This window comes from Theobroma umbraticum, unplaced genomic scaffold, assembly GCF_002168275.2.
Source record: "Theobroma umbraticum cultivar Fairchild unplaced genomic scaffold, ASM216827v3 scaffold_50.0, whole genome shotgun sequence".
NCBI classification, from domain to species: Eukaryota; Viridiplantae; Streptophyta; class Magnoliopsida; order Malvales; family Malvaceae; genus Theobroma; species Theobroma umbraticum.
The window spans coordinates 3,744,866-3,771,340 of NW_018397261.1; the positions used below are offsets into that span (position 1 = coordinate 3,744,866).

General features: G+C 34.7%; 2 protein-coding genes and 1 pseudogene across 3 annotated transcripts; 1 reads left to right on the plus strand and 2 right to left on the minus strand.

Annotated features, from left to right (window-relative positions):
- The first annotated feature begins 7,198 nt into the window (after positions 1–7,198).
- On the plus strand, positions 7,199–9,820 carry LOC110418752 (uridine/cytidine kinase UKL1, chloroplastic-like; annotated as a pseudogene). The gene is made up of 9 exons (XR_016351341.1): positions 7,199–7,755; positions 7,945–8,139; positions 8,368–8,451; positions 8,531–8,591; positions 8,770–8,830; positions 8,925–9,018; positions 9,141–9,213; positions 9,315–9,397; positions 9,487–9,820. The product of XR_016351341.1 is annotated as a uridine/cytidine kinase UKL1, chloroplastic-like (transcript).
- A 151-nt stretch (positions 9,821–9,971) lies between these two features.
- LOC149527097 (uncharacterized) lies at positions 9,972–12,077 on the minus strand. Its single transcript, XM_089783881.1, has 5 exons — positions 11,893–12,077; positions 11,304–11,442; positions 11,157–11,216; positions 10,527–10,631; positions 9,972–10,423 (listed from the first exon to the last, which is right to left on the minus strand). The coding sequence occupies exons 1-5, from the start codon at positions 12,027–12,029 to the stop codon at positions 10,310–10,312; spliced, it is 555 nt and encodes a 184-aa protein (XP_089640007.1). The 5' UTR covers positions 12,030–12,077; the 3' UTR covers positions 9,972–10,309.
- A 53-nt stretch (positions 12,078–12,130) lies between these two features.
- Positions 12,131–24,869, minus strand: LOC110418751 (uncharacterized). The gene is given in 24 exon segments (XM_089783880.1): positions 12,131–12,244; positions 12,332–12,439; positions 12,441–12,455; positions 12,663–12,842; positions 12,967–13,036; positions 13,138–13,231; positions 13,317–13,392; positions 14,605–14,694; positions 14,791–14,892; positions 16,168–16,239; positions 16,755–16,928; positions 17,032–17,102; positions 17,200–17,348; positions 19,964–20,027; positions 20,197–20,437; positions 20,596–20,687; positions 20,794–20,915; positions 22,307–22,464; positions 22,552–22,941; positions 23,096–23,242; positions 23,539–23,655; positions 23,869–23,993; positions 24,299–24,479; positions 24,583–24,869. Coding segments are annotated over 24 exon segments (3,033 nt in total). The 5' UTR covers positions 24,679–24,869; the 3' UTR covers positions 12,131–12,145.
- Between the last annotated feature and the right edge of the window lie 1,606 nt (positions 24,870–26,475).

A 26,475-nucleotide genomic window follows, 5' to 3' on the forward strand; every position in this document is an offset into this window, starting at 1 on the left:
CTCTTTCAGAATATGATCATGGAGATGAATGCTATATAATCCCCTGTCTGCAGCTGCCACTTCTAATGCTTAATTTGCCTTTGGTTAGTTTATTCTGGTTAGAAGCGGGAAGGGAAACAGCGGGAACAACGCGGGAAAAGCTAGTCTCCAGCGTTTCCATCTTCAAATTCAACATGAGTTGCAAAAAATAGAATAAAATATCAAGGAAGAATTTGTTATTTTAAATAAAAAAATCTGTTTGTATTTTTTTATTTTTTAAGATATTCGAATTTTATTCTCTAAATAAAAAGATTATATATTAATTAATGAAAGCAGAATGAAAATCTATTTGTATGAATAAATTTTATTTATATTAAGTGAATCTATAAAATAAAGCTACAACATTAATAAATATATTCTTTTATCTACTTAATTAATCTTGTAAATTTGATATTTAATTTCAATCTATTCCTCTCTCTCTATTTATAAATATTAAATTCTCATTTTATTGACGTGGGTATCAAGCATGCTACCTGCCACTGAGACTTCAGACATCTTCAACTTTTCTCCACTCTTCTAACGTCTTACAAAGAAAAAACCAAGCCAACTTTTTGTAATGTAATTTCCGAGCAATGAAGGTTAAGCCTATATCAACCGTGGTACGACCCTCGTCCTTTGTTTTGGTGATCTGTAAATGAATGTCGTTGTCATCTACTATATGTAACCTATTGATACATTAGCTGCATGTCTCAAATCGACCAAAGACATAAAATTGAAAGTAAGGCAACATAGCGAACCATGTCGCGGCTTTCCCAAAGCTTTCAATGTTAATTTTTCTTTCTTGGTTCTTCCTATTAATATAGCTCTTTCAGAGGGATAACATTTTTACTCTTCCATTCCACTTTGGCTCTTGTACCCTTTCTCTTTCTTCAACTGCTGTAAACTTTCAGTCTACAAGACTCATAAATGTCTCCATTTGGTTTTGCTAAGAGAAGGGTAATTTTCCCATTCCAAGTTGTGGATTCTTGTATGCTTCAGTCCTTGAAACACCAGATGCAGGAATTTGTTCTAAAAGTACTCTGGCGGACTCTTGCTGTCACCTCTCTTGGAGAGGGAACTCATGATCAATGCCGAGTATGCAGAGGCCAACATGATCAGTTTCAAGTCTCAGCCTTCCACTGCGGGACCTATGAGAAGTTCCCAGAACATAGGTATGTACGAGTGGTTCCAGTTGCTGCTGGCGTTAAAATTTGACTTGAAAAACCCGCGTGCCAAAGTTCAACGCTATCCTTATTTCGGTATGTGCTGATTATTTTGAAAGAGAGACAAAAATAAAATTGGCTGCTTTAGTTTCTTGTCCCTTTTGACTTTTTTAATCTTCTGGATGAAAATTACCGTTGACTGCTTTTTGGTCCATGGAGTTAAAATTGGATTTGTTTTCAGCGATGATATTTTTTTTTTTGGCCCTTTTGTGTGTGAAGCAAGGTTCTCCGAGTACAAAGTCAAAAGCACATATATTCCTGTCTTACGCACATAGTAAATACGGGACTTGGGTTGATAGCAAAGCCTGGGTGGGATCAGAGGCCGAGGATGAGTTCTTTCGTGTCAAAGGGGAAAGCCGTAACAACAACGCTCCCATAACATGTCACATTTCTTTTTTTCTCTTATTTCACAAGGAACAGTTCCAGTTCCAAATTGCAATAGCAAAGATAATAGCACATCCTATATTTCATAGACATTGCCAATTGTATTCAAATCGATTGCAATCGTGTTTTTTGTCCCCATCCTACTTTCAAGAGACAATCCTGGGGCTACTGGTTCTCCGAGCCAAGGTGGCAGCTTTATTGAATCCCCTCCATTTATTAAAGCAATTAGTATTTCCAACCAGCAGAGGATAGAAAGGAACTTGTGGAGCTCTTTCAGGATCCCTTTTGGAGTGATCTACTAGTTCAACATCAAAATTTTCTATCAATCTACAGGGAGAAAGAAGGAGTTCAGCTCTTTCAGGATTGGTCATGGATTGAGCGAAGTATCAGTCTCTGTCTCTCCAAGACTCATGCATAGTCAGCCGCAAAGTCTTTAGACCCGTTCGTCCTTGGTCTTCCCTGGGAGTTCACAGATTTAGCTCCCAAGGAATCGGGGAAAAACTCAATGGATGGCAGTGAGAGAGCTCAAAAAGTCAAGTCCAAATCTACGAGGAAAAGAGACACAGGCATATCTGCTCCGCCGTTACATCCCTAGGTTGAGTCCAAGACTTGGCTTTAGAAAGAAAGAGAGACCAAATTCCCACTGGTAGTGAAGAATAACCAATCCTTTCAATCTCTTCTTAATCCTCTAGTTCACTTCTTGCGCAGCGAAACGTTGAGGCCTTGGGGGCTTCCAAGAGTTCCACAAAGAAATGTCTTATACGTACTCTTCCGTATTTTAATTGAACTGCAGATCATAGTTCTCTGTTTATAAGTCATAGACCATGTCAAAACTTAATGAATTGAGAAATTAATATCGGCAATCCACTTGGAAATGTATATTAGGGCCACCTTCAACAGGATATTACAAGGCAACGCTGTGATCACCGAGTCAGCCCAACATTGAATGATTGTCCTAATTCCAAACCTTAGACTGGAACAACTCTTTGTTGGAAATTTTTAAACATAATAAGATGGGAGAAATAATTCCACGTCGGGAAAAAAATGAAAAGAACAATTATATTTGTTGATGCGGATTTGTGTATTCAAATAATTATATTCATTCAAATCATTACATATTTTTCTTAAATAGTTATGTTTATTATATTCATACAAATTGAGATATCTTTGTGTATAAATAATTTTTTTTTCTTTTTTTGAGAGATATAGAAACAATTTACAATCAACCTCTCTTTTCTCTTTAAATATTTTTTAAATTGTTTCTACTTACTGTTTTGGTACAGAACAATTTTGGAAAAATTTGATAATTTTATCATATGTTGACGAATGCTCGATGAATTAATTTTGTCGTAATCAATCACTAACTTTATTGTATTTATTGTTAATGGAGAGAAAAGGATGCATTTTCCATTATGAAAAACAAGGTCTCTTCAAGAAAATCCGTTACTTCTTCAAGAAAAAGAAAAATTTACTGGCAGCAACACATTAAAATTTTTTATTGTGATAATTTTTGAAATTAATGTCTTGGGAGATAATAAGGTATGATGGATTGCTTTAGCTGCTAGCAAGTATGTGTATAAAGACAAATTTGTCCTGTCCAATCGACGAATAAGGATTATAAGAAGAAAGGTATCTTTATAATCATTTTATTAATAATTATAAGAATAAAATGATTGTTTTCTGCTTATAAGATTTACTTGATTTACTGCATATTTTATAGTATGTTAACTATAAAAAAAATGCTAATTATGTTTAATTCATTATTGATTTTAGATATTTTCATGAATTAAGTCATGAATTATAAGATTTAGGTTCAATTATACAGTAAATTTCTGTACTCTATAAAAAGTATGAATTTAGTTTTTATACAATAATTTGTATAAATTGAATTTTTATATTTTGTCAATTTGTTGATTTTAATTCCTAACTCTAGCATTGTCAAATTTAATTGTATATTGAAGTGACATTTTGATCAAATTGACATGACACTTAAATTTAAGTGTTAGAAACTGAGATTAACAAATTGACAAAATACATGGTACTTAAATTTAAGTGTGTTAAAATTAGAGACTAAAATCAACACATTGATAAAGTACAAGGATTCGATTTACACAAATAAACTAAATTGTAGGACATTTTTAAAAATAACCTTTAAAGATAAGATATTTTCAAAATAATCCCCTTTATAGTTTTAACTATTTTTATCCAAGTTAGAAAAATTACCTACGCCATGATTAGGTTGTTACATGTTATGTACAAAAATATGTTATATACATCATGTATAAAAATATGTTACATACCACAGTTAAAAAAAGTTATTACACATCATATTAAAAAAAAAAATTATTGTTACATGTCATATTGAAAAAATTTATTGTTACATGCCACATTAAAAAACATTTTATTATCTTTTAATGCTCTAAATGTTATTATTATTTATGAAATAAAACTTTAAATTTCTCAACTCTTTTCATTTCTTTTTTTTTTTTTACAATTTGACAACGATTAAAGTGTTTCTAACATGTTTTCATAAATCAAAACATAAATTTTTTTATCTAAAATACCTATTTCAACTAAAAATAAAAAAAAAACTTTCCTTTAAAAACTTAAGTTTATAAATTTCAAATTCTTGAATTCATTAATATTTAGGTCTCAAATTGATCCAATTAAAAGTTATTTTAAATATTTGTAATTATTTATACTATTTTAGTTTTATCCAAAATACCTAAAAATCAAATTCTCCAAATAACCACTCACCAAAACATATCAAAACCATCACTTGGTGTTTTGAAAACGCAAGAAAGAGAAATCTGAAAGGATGAAAGAGAAAAATCGAGAGCAGATGAATTTCAAAAAGAGAAATCGATAAAATTAGAGAGAGGGATGATGAGAGAGAGAAATCGAAAGCACAAATGAAGAGAAATTGTAATGAATGGTTTAACTTATTTAAAATAGTTTCAATAGTATGTTTATCAAATCAGGACTAAATATGATTTAAAACAATTAAATTGATTTTGATGGTTATTTTTAAAATGCTTTTATCATTGAATGTCATTTCTCATAATTTGCTCAATTAAAATTCATACTTTTTGTAGAGTATAACTAAAGATTTAAAAGAGAAGTTTAGCAAAAAAAAAAAAAAATTCATAGAGACCAAAGAAACTCTCCCATTCTCAACTGTTTGGGAACACTACCACGTGAATCCCTTCATGTGATCTAAACTTCTCCAAAAGAATTTTATCGTACGAGCTATCAGCGTGAGCCGCTTGCACAACATCAAGCACTTATACCTGCCTTTGACTCTTTTCCATAAATCCCTGAAGAATCCGCTTACGCTCTCCGCCATCATCCCGTTGAATGAGATGCTGCTTATGGCATATATATTCCTGCAGATTGCAAAACCCCGAGTTATGTTTCCTTTTCCGACACCAAAACACAGAGATCAAAACTAAGCCAAAGTCAGGCGAAACGAGGAATCCGTCTTCAACTATGGATAACGTAATGCATGCTACCTCCGGGGCTCATTTCTCCGGTTTGCTGCCCGACGGTATTGTTTCGTCGCGGCTGACCGCACCACAACCGGCTGAATATAATGCTCCCAAACAACCTTTTGTCATCGGTGTATATAATATCAACTAATCCCTACGCTTGAAACCGATTTTTTTTTTTTTTTTTTGCCTCTTGTTCTGTTTTGTGGTTTTGTTTTAATGCATAAAGGTTTGGCAACTTAATTTGGTTGCTGAGAAAACAAGGGGAAATTTTTCAGTAAACGAAGAAATTTTATTAATTTTAAAAACTTGCATGACATAATAAATCTTGAATCATGTAGATAAATGACTATTAATGATATAAAAAGAGGGAAAAAGAACAGTACATTTACACTTGACTACTCCAAATAGCAAAAGCCTTAGCAAGAGAAAATCAAGCCCCTCAACAAATAGGGACCTGTCCCATTCATCTAACTACAAACTAGTTTGTCGAAACATACATGAAACCACACAAGGACAGAAAGAGACCCAAACCGAAACAAGCTAATTACACAAAGAAAACTATAACCCAAGCATACTGCCTTGACTAAAAGCATCCAGATTTCGCTTCACCCCGAAGATAAGACTTCGGTTGACGTCCCTTGGCCTGGGCATATCAATTTAGGAGTCATTCCCTATCTCAAAAGCCCTGGTAGCATTCATGCATCCATCTTCTAGCAGGCAGCCTGGTTCAATTCCTTGAAACTTCTCCATGCAAAACATTACTTGTTGGCAACTTTCGGGTGATTCTCATGTGTTTTCTCATTATCCAAACAAAGCAATAGGAGAAATGGGGATGCCGGATATGGTGAAAAATCTCAATTTTTACTTTATGTTTCTAATTGATTTAATTGTTATTCAAAAAAAATGAGCAGGAGTCTCTGGAGGAACTGCATCAGGCAAAACAACGGTGTGCTACAAGATCATACAGCAACTTCATGACCATAGAGTTGTACTTGTCAATCAGGTGTCTAAATGAAATCTGTAGCATAAGTAATTTATTGATTTCGTACAACGGGCTTAGGCTTAGTTTGGCATTGTAGTTGGTTTGGAAAGCTGTGGTCTGCGAAATTAGCCAACCCAGGGCCAAGCTCACCCTTAGTCACGTCCTATTTCCTGGGATTTAGGATTTATTAAGGATTGAGAAACAAATATTGGAAAGTTCAATTCTTTTGATTTTAAATACCGTAGGATTCATTCGACCGTGGATTGACAGATGAGGAAGTGAAGCTTGTCCATGAATTTAATTTTGATCATCCTGGTAAGTTACTATATGTTGATTCAGCAGATTGTCTTCTTGTTGTTGTAGTGATTCATACTTTATATTGACCTAAGTCCTTTGGTGATTTTTCTATAGATGCATTTGATACAGAGCAAATGTTGGAACGTATTTGCAAGCTTAAATCTGGTCAATCTGTTCATGTTCCAATATATGATTTCAAGCAGCATCAGCGTCGCTCTGAAAGTTTCAGACAGGTAATTTCATTCTAATATATACCATGCTCAACTATATTTGGCTTGTGAAATGCACATATGTTAGGATTGTTGTCCTTGCTAAACATATTTGTTGATTTGGTTAATCGACTGTCTGCTAACAAGCATTATACACTGTCGAGTGCAGAAATGATTAACATTTTCCCATGGATTTCTATCTGGGATTCTAAGCCCAGAATCATGATACATTCCTTATCATTTCAAAGTAACACATCAGTCTGGCTATATCCAATAAATAAGACGTAATAGTTGCAGTTTCATCTGATCCCGGTAGCTAGCTCATGTCTTGAAGAAACTTCAATTAGACCATGTCCAACTATTTTCTTGATTGTTGATGCCTTGAACCATTAGTAGTTCTTTTGGTCACCCAATTTTGATATGAAGAAGCCTTATAGTATTTTTTTTTCTCGTTGTCGAATTCTAAAAGCATCATCATTGAATCTGACTCAAAAAATGTTGTGTCTTGGGTATCTGACCTTAGTACAACCCCATGGCGACTGCGACAGCTCATTCTTCAGATTTGCTCAATCAAAAACAGAGTGGCTAGTGGCTGGCATATTAGGCACATCTCAAGGTCATGTAATGAGGCTGGAGACAACTTTGCTAAATCAAAACTTCGGAATTGTTAAAGTCCACTGGCTGATTTCATGTTTGACTGTCAGTTTCTAGAATAACTATGGTATAGGGGCAAAAAGATGTAAACTAAAAAATTAGAAAATTGCTGAAAATTAGCTAGACACACTTTAATGAACTATGCCAGTGGGAACTAATAAAACTGATTTTATCTGGTCAGTTCATTTACAATAAACTTCTCAATGCTGCTACATTCTAGCGCTCAAAGACTACATTCTCATGATAAAAAATAGCTGAATTTGTAAAACCTTTGTTGTTCTGTCTATAACTCAGAAATTGCATCTGTTAACAAGATTTTGTGTCCTGCATAATCTTCTTTCTTATAAAATTCAGTGAGTTCTGGTCTTCTTTTCTGTTCCACGGTCCCTCATTGATCTTATGCTTCATGTAGATGCTGATGTGAGGCTTGCCCGCAGAATAAATCGTGACGTGACACTGTTGAGAGGGGCAGAACTTTACAATCTTTTCTTGTACAGGCAAGTCTGTAGCCTGTTTTGATTTAAGATATTGAGAGTTGAAACTGGTAAGGATAAAGTATCTGGCAGCATAGGAAATTTAAAGACAGACTTATTTTCAAAAACAAATAGCTTTGAGAACACAATAAGAGAGCCATACTTTTTTAAGTCATCTCTATCTTCCTTATAGTAATTTACTTAATTGTGCAGCATGCAAAATTTGTGAAACCAGCTTTTGATGATTTTATTCTGCCATCAAAAAAGTATGCCGATGTTATCATACCCCGGGGTGGTGAGAATCATGTAGCAATTGATTTGATTGTGAAACATATTGGTACAAAGCTTGGTGAGCACAACCTCTGCAAAATATATCCGAATGTGAATGAGATCCAGTCAACATTCCAGGTATTGATCATGTATAAACAAAGCCATTCTTATCATCATTTGTATCTTCTTCTTCTTCTTCTTCTGAGATTATGGGCAAGTTCATGCAAAGGAGTAAGAGACAAATTAAGATTTACATGATTCAAAAGGCATTTGATGGTGCATTTGCTTGCTACCTGAGTGCAATAAAAAATGATGCTTCATCATATGTTCTTATTGCTTTTATCTAACGCTACGACATGCTTACAGATTAGAGGTATGCACACTCTTATTCGTGACAGAGATATAAATAAAAACGATTTTGCTTTTTATTCAGAGTGGCTAATCCGACTGGTACGTTCTGCTATTGAATTGCAGTAAAAGAAAAGATTTGTTCCATTTGTAACAGAATTTAATTCTATGCATTTTTCAGGTGGTGGAGCATGGGCTCGGATACCTGCCATTCACTGAGAAACAGGTGATCACACCTACAGGTATTGCTTGAATGAAACAGCCACAAGTTTGACTCGTTATCTGGGCTCGAACCTGAAAGCTAAAAGATATTTGTATTTTATTCTCTTCCTTGACGCTAGCAGGAAAACTGCATTTCTTTTTATATTGTAATATTGAATTGAGGTACAAAATTTGAGTATGTCTATTATGCTCTCCCAGGATCAGTATACGCTGGAGTTGATTTCTGAAAGAAACTGTGTGGAGCATCCATTGTTAGCAGGTGAGGCAAAATCCCAGTATTGTATTACGAATCTGATGTTCTCTCCAAGATTTTCGTTTATTATAACTTCATTCCCTTGAGCTACGATTTGCAGTGGTGAAAGCATGGAGAACACACTGCGAGCTTGCTGCAAAGGAATCAGAATAAGGAAAATCCTCATCCACCGTGACGGTGATAATGGAAAACAGGTGATGTTTATTTGTAGAATTGGAATACGTCCATACTTTCTCGTTGCTTTCAGAAACCATCCTGGATAAAAAAAAGTAAGGTCTCACTGGAAATTTGGCATCTGCTACTTTGGGTTGGGCAGCTTATATATGAGAAGCTTCCCATAGATATTTCTCAAAGGCATGTACTGCTGCTGGATCCTGCTCTCGCAACAGGTAAAGCAAAATTTCTAGCCTTCAATAAGCAGCATTAGCGTTGTGATCATCACCAGAGAGGAGGGTGACAAAAGGAGGCTCTCCATCTTTTCTTTTTTCAGGTTGCTCTGCCAAGCAAGCCATCCAACTCCTCCTGGAGAAGGGTGTTCCAGAGTCCCAGCTAATATTTCTTAACCTCGTCTCTGTGAGTTTCCTTCAATGCCTGGTTTCTTGATTTGGGAAATTTAACCTCAAAAATGGATTCATGGAGCTGTTTTAACCCCTAAATTTCAGGCACCGGAGGGAATACATTGCGTATGCAGACAGTTCCCGTCCGTAAAATTTGTCACGCCAGAGATAGCTGTTGCATTGAATGATGAATTCCGAGTTACACCGGGGCTGGGTGAGTTTGGTGATCGCTACGTCGTTATAGATAATTATTCATTGCCGATTGAAGACGAACCTGTTGGGATCATTTAAAAGTTAAAACGAAAATTATCTAAAGAAAATGAATTGTCACCGTAATCTTTTATCGATGATATTGGAAGCATTTGATACTAGACAATGAAACACTATAAGATGATTGACAAATCAAGGAGAAAAATTTGGTCCAATCAAGTGCTGCTTTGTTTCCGAGTATTTTTCCAACAATGCAAACTTGTTTCAGATGCAGCATCGACGGGCTTATTAAAAAAAAGACTCTTGAAAATTAAAGAAATCTGCTAGCATTACTTATTGATGAATTCTGACAAACACGAAAAAGAATCACTATAAATATATATATTCACAGCGTCCTCTCTTTCTTTTATGGGATGTTAAATAACTTAAATACAAAAAGTATGCTCTTCGTGCTGGCATCGAGGAGATGGGGAACAGCACAAAAGCAGTGCAACCATGCCAGAAGTTTGGTAGGTTTCACTCCCTTAATACCAACCATTCCCCAGCTGGCCTGAGAAACACAACTTAAAACCTATACTTCCATTATACGGACAAAATAGCTCCCCATTGAGCCCCCCCACCCACAGGCCACAGCACAGCACAGCAAATTACTTGCATACAGGCTTTAGGAGAAGAGCAGAAAATTTTGGAAGAAAAGAACCATTTGTACAAAAAGCCTTCACATGAAGTAGCTGAGAGCCTTCTTTCTTCTTGAACCACCCTCACCATAGAGCTCATTCCATTGAAGCAGCTCAGTCATGTTTACAGACTCAGATGATACACTGGCACATACCTGTTTAAATATGAATTGAAGTAGCTTAATCAGTTCAACTTTTGTTTTTTCTTTTTTTGTTTGAAGGAAAAAAAAAAACTATTAACTTCTATTTTTCAATTACCCGCTCATGAGCATATTTAAAGTCCTCCATGTTTAGAGGACGTATATCAGCACTCCCACTCAAAGGCGGGGGAGGTTTGCCCTCTGCTAGAGCAGCAGCTCGTTCCTGCCATGGATTTTGAAACTATTAGAAACTCATTGGCATTATGCAAATAGAGATATGATTACTCGAACTATCCTTGTTATTTTACTTCTCATCTCTATTTCAGTAAATTAAAAAGAATAAAAAAAACAGATATTTACCACGGTCCCTTTAGAACAAAATAAATCAGTCTACAAAGACATAATTAAATCTAGGCAGACAACATTTGCATAACAATTGGACGCCAGTCACTTGAGCTGTAAACTTAGGAGTTAGACTCATTCATACACTTGGCTAGGTCACATCAAGGATTAGTACTTTGATTAGGGAAGGCATGATTATGAATAATCTACCCCGCAAAACATGGTCAATGCTACATCAAACATCACAATTGCAATTCCGACTACTAGGATCAACTCATTCCATCTAGCTATGGTCATTAATCCTAACTTCATGAAGCCATCATCATTAGGTTGACAAATTACAAGTAGAGCCCAAAGCCTTCCATATAAAATAGTAAACAACCTATTCACTGGCCAGAATACCTACCTTTTTCTCCTTTTCCAGAATCTCTTTAATTGGACGGTGTGCAGCAGTCACACATAGATTCTGCAATATAACAGAGTAAACAAGCAGTCACCTAAAAAAGTCCAAGAGAAATTTCATTGGAAGTGGGAAAAGTGAAGTAAATGAAACCTTCAAGTCGCTCCCAGAATATCCATCTGTCATACTCGCAACAGCATCAAAATCAACCTCAGGAGACAAGTCCTCTTTTGCAAGAATAACCTTTAGTATCTTCGCTCTATTTGCAGCATCTGGCAAATTTACCATCAATCTGCCAAAACTACCAAACTATTAGTAGATGCTCTCAAACCACCAGTGCATCAAACTGGAGTAAGCTGGTGCTATGTGCCCATGTATAGCTTATGCGCAAGAGTTGGACCGCAGTCAAAAGGATCTATTTGGGTTATCAATGACATATTACAATAGTAATTTTTGAAATAGTGAAGCTAAAGATTGTTTTAGGGGGCAGGGGGGGAGGCAATTCTTACAAGTATTTTGCGTACAAGATATACATGTTTCAAAAAAAAAGGTAAAGGCCTTTCCTTCTGCATTTTCTACTAAAATGGTTAGATCACATCTGGAGAAATGCTTTCTGGCAGGAAAGTAGGCAGTGGTGTTCTCCCAGTTTGTGTTGATGGGAAGAAAATGGAACAAAGGAAATGGGCATTGCTTGCTTTTTTTGTTTCTTTTTTTCCTCCAAAAGAAGCCAAAAATACTTTACCTACGTGGCAGCCTTCTAATGACAGCCTCATCAAGGTCAAAAGGCCTATTTGTGGCTGCAAGTACAAGAACCCGTTCTGTGTCTTTTGTGCGTAGGCCATCCCAGTTCACCATAAATTCATTTTTCATCTTACGCATGGCTTCATGCTCCCCTGGATTTTCTCTCCGCCAACATCTAGCTACAACCTATAAGTCACAGCAGAGATGAAAGGAAAATTACAATGCGCAAGCCCAAATTGCAAATACAATTGAGATCACGAATAACTAACCTCATCAACAAATACGACACTAGGAGCAATTTTACTGGCTAGGGAAAAAACAGCTTTAACATATTTCTCACCCTCACCAAACCACTGCAGCAAAATATATATATATAAATTTTGAATAAGATATTAAACCATAGCAAAACCAAATCAGTTAAAAGAAACAACAGAATTAACCTTTGATGTGATGCTTGACATGGATATATTGATGAAGTTTGCACCAGCTTCAGTAGCCACAGCCTTTGCCAGCATAGTCTTCCCAGTTCCAGGAGGTCCAAATAAGAGATATGCCCTTGCAAGGCTGTTTACATAGAAGTTAAGAATGAGAACAATCTCGAAAAGTAAAGAATAAACAAAAGAAGGGGGGGGGAGAAGGGGGTGCAAAAAGTGGGGTTTGAAAGAAAGGGAAAGAGAATTACAACAAATAGAAACAAATCATATTCCAAATGAACACATATGACCAGCAAAAATTTTAAATGATACAGATCATTGCTATATATTAGATAACCTTGGTCAGTTGTCCCTTGCAAAAGAGTTCAGGCCTCTGTAAAGGAAGCATAACCAACTCTTTTAATGTATCCTTCACATTTTCAAGAGCCCCAATGTCATCAAATGTAACTCCAATGTCACTGGGTGGAATGACATCAGCTAAAAGCCTTTTCTCAAATTCATTTTCTGTTACAACATCCTGAAATCAGCAAAACAACCACAAAGAAGATTAATGGTTAGATACACTATAATTTTAGGAAACAGAATACATGAATGAGACTTGGTATAATGTATCTCATTTTGCAGGAAGGTACGACAAGGACCTTAAGTGACTTCTTCAAGCTTTTAGATTCATTCTGGATAGCCTGTAAGATTCCAATGCCATCCTGGATGCTGCCAGAATTGCAATTGCATTACAATTTTGTTTCCAACTGACAATTAACTATTCAGCAAAAAATTTTGAAAAAGAGATGAGAATATTATCTATCAGGTACCTCTCACAAGACAAAACAAGCCTTGAGTCAGCATCAGCTTCAGGATTCTGCATTAGATGATGACTTAGAGCCCATCCAACTACCTTCTCAGCACCTGCAATGGATACCAAAAATATAAATTTTTGGGTACATAATTATTGGCATTTATGGAGATGAAGATATGTCAAAGGAAAACTTACTTTCATTTGTAAGGCTTTGATCCTTGATGCACAAAGTTTCAAGCCCTTCACATTCCATCCCACTCCGACTTAAAACCTACATAGAAAAATGAAAAACATAAAATTAATAATCATTTTCCAAATGCCACATCTATAACCATAGCATGCGGAGAGAGTTCTCCAACATTCCATAAGCTCAAATTTTAGAATCAATTAAGATGAAGCCAAAGAGTAATTTAACCCTCATCGTGGTAATAACAAAGTAATCACATGCTCTAATTTGTTAGGAGGCTTAATGCTAAGTGCCAGGGGAGGTCAGGAGGCAGGGAGAAAATCATAATGCCAAGTACCTAAAGAGCAACACCTCCCAAAGGGTGAAAACGTTAATAATCTCATCTTTCACCCACAGATCAATTTCTCCAAATCTAAGCCTTTGGAAATCCATAAAGTACTCTCAAAGCCACTTCATTTCTGCACATGCCTAATTTTCAGTAATTAAATTGGCAGCATTCTCAGAAACCAATCTAACAAATGACCAAGTAGATCCTGAATACAGCATATGAGAGACTATGAACCACTTGCTATGGGATGTAGTTACTTTCAGGAGCCAACAAGTCTTTTCTCTGTTGTTTTTCCACCTAAAACACCAGAAAATTAACAGAGAAGAACCATTCCAATTTTATCAAGCTCCTGTCAGTGAGAATAACATATAAAGCCATTGACCGTGGGAAGCAAAAGACCTTACAAAAAAACCCCCCAATGGCAAACCCCCTTGGGTAATTACTCCCTCAAGATGTCAGAAAACTTTGTAAATGATTTGATGTCAATATATTACCCCTGATACAGCATCCAAAACGAAAAATACACCTTGTCATCACCCCTGGAACAACAGTAAACTTCATAGAGAATTTGGAGAAGGCACATCCACTGATTATAAATCCTAATCTTAAGCACGAGTAAATTTATTCCAGTGTAAATTTCAAAGTGCAAGACACACCACATCATACTGCAAGACACCAACATAATGGGCATACATGTATAATAAAAACATGCTAAGAAAAAAGATCCTCTAACCATAATATTGTTTCTATGACATAATATCTAGGTGACTAGCCAGGGAAGTTCTCCCATGCAATTGTGCCATCCTTGATAGCAATATAAGATTTTCAAAACTCCACAACAACTTATCTGAAGAAAACTAAAAAGTTTCACTGGACCTAAACTCCCCCAAGAGAACATAAAAGCAACATAAACCAATCTTTAGCATTTAAAGACCAGAAAAAAGTATGACAGAAAAAGGTATACTAACAGTTCGCAGTAGATTCAGATTCCCCTTCATTTTCAGAGTTTCAGCATCACAATCCAATTGATGCTTCCAAGATGCAAGCAGGGCTTCATCCTGCAATGGTACATAAGCTTCAATATGTTCCATTTGAAACACACATATAGACAGTGCAACAAACACAATCTATCATCTGTGATACAAGATTTGAACCTGTGGCATGTGAATGGTCACTTTATTTGGAAAAAGCTTAGTCAAAAGTTTTGTTGCCTTCGGAACTTCCTTCCCCCTGTCATGCAACCTTCCAAAACTATCCTGAAAATATCAAAAGAGAACAAACATCAGACCACTGTAAATCATGAATAACCAAATAGTCTCTAAAGGAGGTAGAGTGTGCAGGCAAGTGCATGTGTGTAAGGGAGGAAAAGCATATTTGCATAGGAGACGAAAGCTTATGGTGACAGGAGGAAAGGCAAATTTTCTTAGTATATGAACAGCTGCTCCAGCATCTTTACAACATAACTAAAACTGAAAATAGTATTATAGATAAAAGAGCGCAATTAAATGTTGAACTGAACATCCTTAATTGATCCCAAATTAAATTCAGAAGGACACCCAACACCAAGAACAACATATTACCTATATGCTCCAAATCAAGTTCTCGCAAGAGAATTCTCAAGAACATTGAACTTACCATTTCCAGTTACATGCCATGCAATGAAAAATATTCAATCAAGAATTTATCAACAAGAAAAGGCTCAGATAACTTTTACTCAAGCATTTCTATGGCACCATCAAAGAAAGAAAATATCAACATCTTTCACCATCTATACCTACCAAATTGGTAAAAATATTCAGTTACACAGGAAATGAATTGTACAGTCAATAATCAATGCATAATTTGTTACCCAATAATTGTTCACCGGCAACACTTAAACAAATGTCATCACACATCTATTTGTACTACATATATCATTGTCAAAATCCAGAATTATGACCTTTTAATTCCAAGAAAAGCACAGTGAAGCAAGAAGTCAAATACTGTACAATAGTATGCAATTAATTTATCTAAGAAAGCCATGGGCTGGGGGCAGGGTGGGGGAGGGATCATATATCAATGAATGAAAATGCCAGTTTTGTCTAGAAAAGCCCTTTGAACATTATACTAAGTACCGAGACAATATGCTTTAGGCATGAGGTTTAAGGGATGGGAAAAGCTTTTTGTCCATTAGGTCATGCAAACCAGCCATCAGAGAAAAAGATAAAAGATAAATTACATAAGCATCAAAATCAAAAATACATTTATAAAATTACTCTAGAGAGTTTCATGTGTTAAAGAATATGAGACTGATGCAAGCATTTCCCATTACAAACTAATAAAAAGCTTGAAAAGGATGAAAACATAAAGAATTATTAATATGCAAACACCTTGTGACCGCTTTCATCGCAAAAAGCACCCACAGTCAACGGTAGTTACAAAAGTAAATAACACAAATATTACCATCCATAGCGCCATAACTTAGGCAACCCCCGCTAGAGACAGAGAAAGAGAGAGAGAGAGAGAGAATCTTCAAAAAATAAAATCATTACCGGAAATGCCAAGTCAAGGAGAGCAGTTTGACTGCCACCAAATTTTGTGAAAAGCAAACCACCAGGATGTGACTGCAAGGATAAAATACCATAGGGTAAGGTATTCTTAGATCTTTTAACATTTAAATGAGAACAACCCATATTACTCTAGAGTCCAAGGTGAAACCAACCAATAATGAAAAAATGGTTCACAATGTTTTGAGATAGTAGTTCACCCCCAAACTAAAGAAATATGATATTTAATGCCTAATGCTATTTGAAACATGGATCATAGATCATACTAAACTTGGGGTAGGCTTATACAAGTTATAGAGATTGCTGAGAAAACAGCTAAAAGTCAATAAGCAGTTACACTGCAGAACAGCATTTCTTTGGTCGTTGACACTATTAGCTTCCTCTTTGCATCAATCTACCACTGAAATTCTCGGCTTTTTGCAATTTTGTTTCCAATTCTCTCTCATATTGATTTTCTCTTACTTTTATTTATCTTTCACAACCCCAAAACCAGGTGAATTTATTTAGCTTAATGTATCAAAAGACAGAGCACAAGAACAAGTCTTAAAAGATAACAAGAAAAACATGTGTACCTTCTCCTTACGATTGTCAGTATGAGTATGTGAACCAATTACAATGACATTATCAGGAAGCTTTTCAAGTCTGCTTTTAAATGTAGTATAAGAGTCTGTATTTCCTGCAAGAGACTTCTCAGCATCTTTCATAAACAAAATAAAAGGAGAAGTTCTGCTCTCACTGTATACAGCCTGATAAAAGATCAGATTAAGTCAATAAGAAACCAAAGAATGGAAGCAGACCACATAACTAGACAGGTATTATACACTTATGCAAACATAAAGAAAAATATACCTCAAACAATGTGTTAATGAGTAATCTATCTAAATCCTCTGTGCTTGAGTTCTCCAAACGAAGATCAGACACTAGAGAGCAAGAACAAGAGAGACAGCACTTTAATAATCTGCAGTAAAAAAAGTTTAAACATAAACACAAAACATTGAGGGATGTATAAGACATTACCATTGCAGAAAAATCCATGGCCACCCTCGCAAATATTTCCAAGGTCAACGCCATCGGGCACAGGTTTATCAAACCTTACACCAATTTTTGAGAAAGGATTGTCATCAAAGAGTAAGACTACCTTCCCACGAACCCCATTAGGCGGGCCTCTGCAGATTGAATTGATAAAGAAAAAATTAGAGCATGGTGATAGAGAAATACCTTGTCACACCAAGAACCACAAAAAGATAGATGGTAAGAGCACGTGAGAAATAGAATACAGATAAGAAAACTATATGGCTGGCCATATTCGGTGAGTTGAGATAAAGTGGAACGGCTTTTCCATTTTTAGCCTTAAAAGAGACAACTAGAAGGGCAATTAAAGTTACAACATATCACTAAAACTTGTTAGATTGGTTTCAATTAATTTAAAAATGTGCAGAACAGGCTGAAAGCAAGTTTTCACACAGCTATTCCTTAATTCTCATTAATTATTTCTTTGAGAAAGGCTGCTGAGGACCACAACATATCACTAAAACTTGTTAGATTGGTTTCAATTAATTTAAAAACACGCAGAACAGGCTTTAAAAGCAATTTTCACAGCTATTCTTTGATTCTCATCAAATGATTTCATTGAGAACAGGCTGCTGAGGACCACACAGACATTTGAAAGTTAAAGATTTAGTAAGAAAAGTAAAGGTGTGTTTGCTTCGCCAAAAGGAATAGAATGAGAATGGAATAGCCTTTCCGTACGAATAGAATAAGAGATGAATAGCTATTATGTAGTTTGATTCATGGGAATGGAATAGGACAAAAGTTACTATTATGAATTATTCTAATATTTGGTTAGCAAGAATAGTTTTAGGAATAAAGGAATAATTGATATATTACAAAAAAACTATTTATTATAATAGTTCATTTTTAAATTAAAATATTCATTATTTTAATAATTTACTAAAAATATTAATAAATTATTATGTAAATGTTAAAATGATTATTTATTTTAATTTACAAAATATTAATAATTTATATTTCATTTAAAATATTAATAATTTATAATTAAAATATTTATTTTATTATTTTATTTATTCTTTATTTTTAAAATATAAAAATACAATAAATTTATAATTAAAATTTTAATTTAATTTTTAAATTTAAAATATTAAATTTTTATAATTTATAATTAAAACTTAAACCTTTTAATTTCATATTCATTCTAATTTTCTTTTAATTTTAAATCCATTTTAATTTAGTGAGACAATGAGAGAAGCACTTGGGCAAAGATTGAAAGAAACTTTAAAAAATAAATAAATTGCTTTTATATATTATAGTAATTCTTAAAATTAATGAAGGACATTTTTGTCAACTAGTTTTTTACACTATTCCTTACCTCCTGAAATAACCAATACCAAGGCGACTTTGGTATTAGCTATTCTCTCATCTCCCTGAATGTCCATTTTAAGAAATGATCATTCCTTCCAACCAAATAAGATGTTAAACAAGAATTAAGAATAAGGGAGGAATCGCTATTCCATTCCCCCAAATCAAACATATTGCAATGGTACGTTTGGTTTGTGGAATGGAATGAATGACATAAAATAATTATTCTACGAGAATAGAATATGGAAGGAATAAAATAGAAGGATTATCATGTAGTTTGGTTCATAGAATAGAATAGGGTAAGAATTGCTATTATGACTTATTTTAATGTTTGATTGGTAAGAATACCTTTGAAATAATTAAAGAATAATTGATAAAATCACAAAACTACCTTTTATTATGATAAAATTTATTTTAATCTAAAACAAAAATAAATTCTATTTTCATTAAATATCAATAATTTATTATTAAATAATTAATATAAATTTTTAAATTTTCTAATTTATTATTAAATTAGTTATATGATTTTTTATTTTAATTATTTGACTTTTTTCTATTTGCATTTTTATTTTTTAATCTTTTAATTTTTTTCATTAAACATCAATAATTTATTATTAAATAATTAATATAAATTTTTATTTCAATTTCTTTTTATTTTCTTTATTTTCATGTTTCCTTTTTTCTTCATTTTCTTCTTTTCTTTCCTTTTCTCATATCTGTTGCCGACAATCGGAGAAATAGCCGGTGACATTGGAGCACCAATCTAGCGCTAGCTGGGGCTGGCATCAATCTGGCATTGACCGCAGCCAAATCTGGTCATTGAAGCACCGATTTGGCCAATGGCATCACCAGATCTGGTGCTTCCTGCAGCCAGATCGACGCTCCAACGGCCAGATCTGGGTGCAACCAGTGCCAGATCAACACTCCAACACCGCCGTGATTTCTCTGATAGCCGACAACGGAGAACTTGGCAATGACGACAGCCGAGGACAGCTGCAAGCTTAGAGAGAAGGGGCGAGAGGTAGATCAAGAAGGGAAAAAAGAGAAGGAGAAATAGAGGAAAAAAAAGCTTTTTAAAGGGTTAGGGTTGTAATCTCTAGGAACTAGGGACATTTTTGTCCAATAATAATTTTACCTGTTCCATCAGCCATGAAATGACTAATAACAAGTGGGAGAGGGGAATGGTTAAGCCCTTTTTTTGGGAATAGCCATTCTATTCCCAACAGTAAAAGGCAACCAAACAAATGCAACACTATTCTGAAGGAATAAGGGCAGAATGGCTTAGCCATTCCCCTCTACCAAACATGCCATAATTCATTGGGATGCTTAAATGATAAGAGAAGATATGCAGAATTCAGGCCACCTTTTGAATCTCTCCAAAAAGAGTAGAGAGAGGTTGCAGTACCTAGATGAAGACGCTGTGGAATATAGACCACCTGAAGTTGAATTCATAAATTTTACTCTGTCACCTGCAAGTTCCATGTTAGGACAATAGTCACAAAAGTAAAAATCCAAATAATAACATTAAACAATAAAACTTCTGAAAAAATCCAAATAATAACATTAAACAATAAAACTTCTGAAATGTCAATAACATGAAAACCTACTTTAAAAAGTCTTTGAAGAAAGTGTAAATACCGATTTTAAACATTTGATTCTTAGATGACCCAGATGAGGAGGGCATGGTATCAGCTTCTGTCTTCGGTTGAGATTCAGGCCCACAAGAAGGGGCAGTGACAGGGCTTGATGTTTCAGGTTCAACAGTTGGAGTCAAACTCTTCGCCAAATCAGTAGGTCCAGGACAATGTTTGGTGCAGGTGCAGGATTTTTCTGCATTGACTCCATCCTTCAGCAGCTCAGCTTCCTTTGAAGACAAACCCTACAAGATATTTATAATTGACAATTCACCAACTTATGAGCCTTTAGAATCTTGACTTGTCAAGCAATAATATGCTAACAATGAAATTGGACAATGACAGCCATAAAAATGCAATAATCTCAACAATCAACTATCCCATAAAAATAAAGATCCCTTACACCCACAAAAGAATGGCTATCAAAAATGAGCAATTTGGCCCCGAAATAATTAGCAAGTGCCTTTGTCAGCATCTCCTGATATATCTCAGACCCTGCATATGCATTTGAAGGAAATAGTTCAAGTGTCCCGTTTAAAGCTACGAATACTAGCAGCACATCTTTGTATTGACATAAAAATAACAAAATTAAGTCACACACCTGCAGGACCAGAAAGTAAAATCCGTGGATTCACAGTAGTTAACTCTGAAGTATACTTTGCATGCTCTTTGTGCTTGAGGTGTATAAATGAAGCTGCTATCAGCACATTTTTCGTATTTTCACTGGAAAAATAGAAATTCACTAATTATTGAAGCCCCATTGAATAGAAATAAATTACCAAACAATTCCCATCACTTTCATTCGGTTGGGGGAAAAACATTGAGAATGCACAGAAGAAAAGATAGCATAAGCTTCAATAGCTAAACTAACATATGAACAGTGTAAGATCTGCATAAAGTCAGAACATCGCTTGGATACTTCCAACATCTATCTGACCAAACCTTTCACGTGTCAATCTTGAATTACTACTCATCTCAGGTTAAATTAAATACCCTGTGCCAGAATCACAACTTATTGTATCATCATATACCTATGATTACAAATTATTAAAGAAACGGTAATCAAAGTGCTGATTTACTTGTTTCTTTTCCTTTCCTTCGTTAACAGACTCTCACGCTCAATAACAGAGTTCCTTTTCTAGATTCGGACCAAATCATGATTCAGTAACTAACATAGCTTCTATCTACTCTAGTATTCAAAGTCAGTGAGCACTGCAATACTTTTCTCATCCACTCCTTCCCATCTTCACTCCTTTCTCTTAAATTATCTTTGATTTGCTTAACACTACAATTCCCTATTAACTTGGTTCTTTTCCCTTCCTTTTCCGTTTTCCTTTCAGCATTACTTGAAGTTAGGAGCCCCAGATCCCTGAACATATAGTCTATCAAAACCTTGTCTAACATACATTCAAGTGGCTCTTCACTTTACATACTCTAACTCCTAATATAGAAATCTTAAAGACAGTTTCCTTCATGGGTAGAAAAATTACTATTGTTTAAAATTTAAGCTTTCAACCTTTAATAGCCAGATCAGGTACATTGGTAGGAAAACTGCTCTTATCCCAGCTACATTCCAATTCCAAAATAACAAATTTATGTTTTCAGTTCTTTTTTTACTGCTGAAAACATAAAGTGCAGGCACTAGAGAAACCATAAATAAAAAGAGAGTCATTTATTCATGAGTACAACCAGTTGGTTCTCTCGATGGCCCTATGCATATTGAAAAAGGTTAGTTGCAAGACAACCTACATTTCAGATTATCTTTCCAAACCCTTTAACTTGGATTCTGGAAAATAACAGAATTTACCAACACAAAACTAAGAAATGGGTGCCAAAACAGCATTCTAGTAATAATATACTCCCCAGAAACTTTAAGAAATGATGACAAATTAAAAACTAAATGTTATAATTGCACAAGCCAGGATTTTCAAAGGTATGACAACATTAAGAGAAAGCAAGCAAGGCACTTAACAACGAATCATGTCCAGGAGTTCTGAACTATACCTGCATGGGCGGGAGACAGTGATAAACGAAGAGAAGATTAAGAGAAGTCTGAGTTACATTTGCAAGATTTCTTTAATAAAAAAGAGACAGTTTATGCAGTTGTATTATACCTTAAATAATATGGAAAGTTATCAAATGACACTTCTAAAGTTCTGCCATCAAGAATTCCTGCATGAATGTCCTCTTTGAACACTGCACAGCGGAGTGACATACTCGATGTTGATGCTGGCTGTGAATCCCTCGCCCACTCGTTTCTTTCGTCCAATACCTGTTTACAGATACTTTTGCTCAATTTCAGATTACAACTAGTTGATGGAGCAAACATCCTCAAGAAAGGCCTTAGCAAATCATTCACCCCAGAGAGTTTTACATTGCCTGCCTCTATGCTGGAGTCGTGGTTGCAATCAAGAGGAAGATTCTTGTTAAGTGCTCCAACCTCTGCAGCTTTATCACTCCCTATGTTTGCCGTTGAATTTCCTTCCAAGCGATCAAGATCAACATCCGTAGCATCATGAACAACAGAATGAGTAGGCACCTCAGCCACCTGGTGGATCTTGCTGCTGGCTTGAGAAGGAGATTTCCAGCGGGATAAATCTGGCCTCAGACTTGAAAGTGATGCCAATATGGTAGCCCCAGTAACAGCTGATGTATCCCCTGACCTCCTCTCAAGTTGCAGAAACTTTCCTACAGTATTCTGGACCTCTGCACCTTTAACTGCAACCTCAGTCATGAGTTGCTGAAATATCTAGATCAATAGAAATTAAATTAAGGAGATAACAAAAATAAGCAGACACAGAAGCACATAACCAGTAACACAGAAGAGAACAAGCACAATTAAATCACTCAGCAAGCAAGAGATGGACTTTAATGAATTGCTCTCAAACCCAAAAAAAGGATACATAAGCATGATTCCCCATCAAACTGAAGACCACCTCATCACCCGAGTTAAGTGGGCAACTGGTATTCTTCTTCACCACTGTCCCATTAACTTGCACTGACCCCTTGCTCCCAGTGCTTTCTAACATGGCTACTGCACTGCCTTCTTGCTGATCATGTCGACAAATAATGAGTATCATACTGCATGTACATATTAAGGAGTTTATCTCCACAAAAAAAAATAAAAACAATGGCTGCCCAAACAAAAAGAAAATTGAGGATAAAGAAAAATAGAAAACCCTAAATCCAAAGAGCTAATGCATCGAAAAGACCACAACAAAACACCCACCGATAAGAGAACACAGGATCATGCAGGAGCGTCAAATCCCTCTCATATGCATAAGCATTCTTAATTTTGAATCAATCCAATAAAAGCAACATATCGAATGTAAAATTTAGGTGATACCTGTGTGTGTTTTATCTTGCAAAGCATTGCACTAATTGCCTGGTCCTTCAATTGGAAATTGCAGTTTTTACTCGAGCCAATTGTGAAATTTGATGTGCAAATGGGAACATTAGGATTCTGCAGTTCACAGAAAATGCTTCGAAACTCAGAAACAAGACTACCACTAGGTCAGATATCTAAAATTTACTGGACATAAAATGCTTAAATGTACAGAGAGAAGACTCTTATCCAAAAGAGAATTTGCAAGTACAGTGCTTTTAATGTCAAACACCAAGCAAACAAAGACTAACTACTGGAAAGATATTTTGACACAGCGAAGCTTGAAATTACCTGCGCAGACTGCGACAAAAGCCTGCACCAAGGTGTAGAAGTCTCAAAATTTGGATTCTGTTTCTGGCAAATACTCCATGTAGAGAATGAACTCCTCCCCTTGTCCAAAACAATCGGCGCAGAACCTTTAAAACAACAAGCAAATCCAATTCAGTAAAAATGACAATCATGAAATCAAAAAAATCTAAAAGAAAAAAAAAAGGCTCTAGAAAAGCAATTTCAAATCCAAACTTACTCAAACGACACTCAAATTCAAGAAATGGGAAGCAAAAAGTAAAATAACTACAAAAAATCCAAAAACTAAAAGTGACAGTAAAAACTTTTGAGATATGACACATCTCAAAACTCAAATGCAAATCCAAATTCACTTAAATGAAATTCAAATAACAAAAAACTTGACAATCATTGAGAGCTCAAAACAACAACTAACCATCGGCGATCGGTGCTGTAACGGGGACAACGGTCGATGACGTCTCGCCCTTCCCGGGGTTCACGCCGTCTCCGGCGATCGGAGCATCGCCGTTCCCACAATCTCCAGGATCCACGGCGGGCGACGTGCACATTTCTTTGGAACTCTCCGCCGCCGGCATCGGGTTCTCGGCATTTTCGACCTGAAAAAAACTCCGCTAAAAAGTCAATACCTAATCACTCAAATCCCGCTACTCTCAAAACCCCCAAAAAAAAATGATATTCGGATGCGTTTTATGCTGACACCTTTTGCCGTTTTGGAGACGGAGGCTTATCCTCAGAAGAAGAAGATCTCTTACTTTTACTACCAGAGAGGGATCCACTTCGTCTCGTTGAAACCATGACTCTCTGGTTTCCAAGTTTCTTTTTTTTTTTAATTTCCTTGTCTTTTTTTTTTTCTTGTCTCTGTCCAACACTATATAGGAGAGAGATTCAAAGATTGAATTATAAAATTTTTTAGGGGATTATATTTATTTGACTATTTTTGTTTTACTTTCCACAAATAAATAATTAAAAGATTTTCGTGGACGGAATTTTAACGTCCCGTCTCGAAGCTCTTTACCACAGTAGAGTAATAGGATACGGTATTATAGTCTGGATTTATCGGCGTAAGATAGCGAGTGGTTTAGTTGTTGGAGTTTGGTCATTGCTGTGAAGGTTAGGGCGGGTGTAAGTCAACAAAAAAAAAGTGTTGTTTGGTTTCCGTATGTGCTCAAACGTTATACAATAGGGTTGATTTTTTTTTTTTGGTGCGTTTTATATTTTGATCTTTTGATTAGTTTTATTTACGTGGAGAGGGTGTTTTGTCTGTAACCAAATCAGGAAAGTGGACTTATTTTGCCCCAATCAATTTGGCTTTCAACCCTAATCCTAAAGTCTAAACTAATCCAAGATTAAGTAAGAATAAGTCGGGGACAAAGCCCCATGTTTTCCTTCAATGTGGCGATTACGTGTTTTCATCCCATTTTACCTTGATATATTTTATAACAAAAATAATATATATTTACATTCCTTGTTTTCGTGATTAATTAAAACAATGTATTAATTTAAAATAAATAAATAAAGTATAAAAGACGTGAACATAAGCTATGCTAATGATTTGAGTTATAATACTCTTTTTATCACCAATATTAATATAAATCATTATACGAAACAAAGAATGATGCTAATTATAACAACTTTATCAAAAGGAAAAGAATAATGATAAGATCATGTTATTTAATCTTAGAACCTAATATGTTGATGATGTGCCAGATTTCATAGGGCATTCCATTTTGTCGACTCGTCAAGTCAAGTCAACGATCAAAGCCAAGTCATTTAAAGACTTCGTTTGGTAAAATTAAAAATAATTCAAAATTTTGAAAAAAAATTTTGATTGTTTGGAAATGAGAAGATTTTTATAAATGTATTACAGGTTTCAACGAAAAATTTTATATTGATCAACATAAAAAGTCTTACGTTAAAAAAAAATATATTTTATTTATTTTATTCTCTCCTTAAAATTGATCTTGTAAAATAATAAAATATTATTATTTTCTTTTTTATTTATTATTCTTTTTCCAAGAAAACATCATTAATTATCTTTATTCAATCATTTTACATGGATTGTATCATTATAATTATTTTCACTAAAATACTATAATATTTAATATAATACAAAATAATTAAAGTTAGTTAAGGAAAAAATTTATATAAAAAAAAAAAAAAAAGTTTTTCATGTATGAAATCTCTCATCTATTTTTAGGAGAAATGGCTATGGGTATTTTGTTATAAGATACTCACAGATACCCGATGAGTTTTATAGAGTTAGAATATCCTATAATCAGATTTTGAGTAAAGTTCAGATAATAATTTCACTACTCATACTAGGTTTTGATAAGATTGGTACCACTTCTTGGTACCCGATACTCAAATTCAATTATATATTTAATTTCATGTAATTAAAAATAAATTTATATTATTAATTAAATTAATTCATAAAACTATAATAATTAATTAACGTGTAATATTTTAATACATATGCTTTATATATTGTGTTAATTTATAAGGAATATTTTTAAAAAATATATATAAGGAATATAATTATTATACATATATTAAGTATAAATATAGACATATTTACTTTCTATTTTGTGTTAA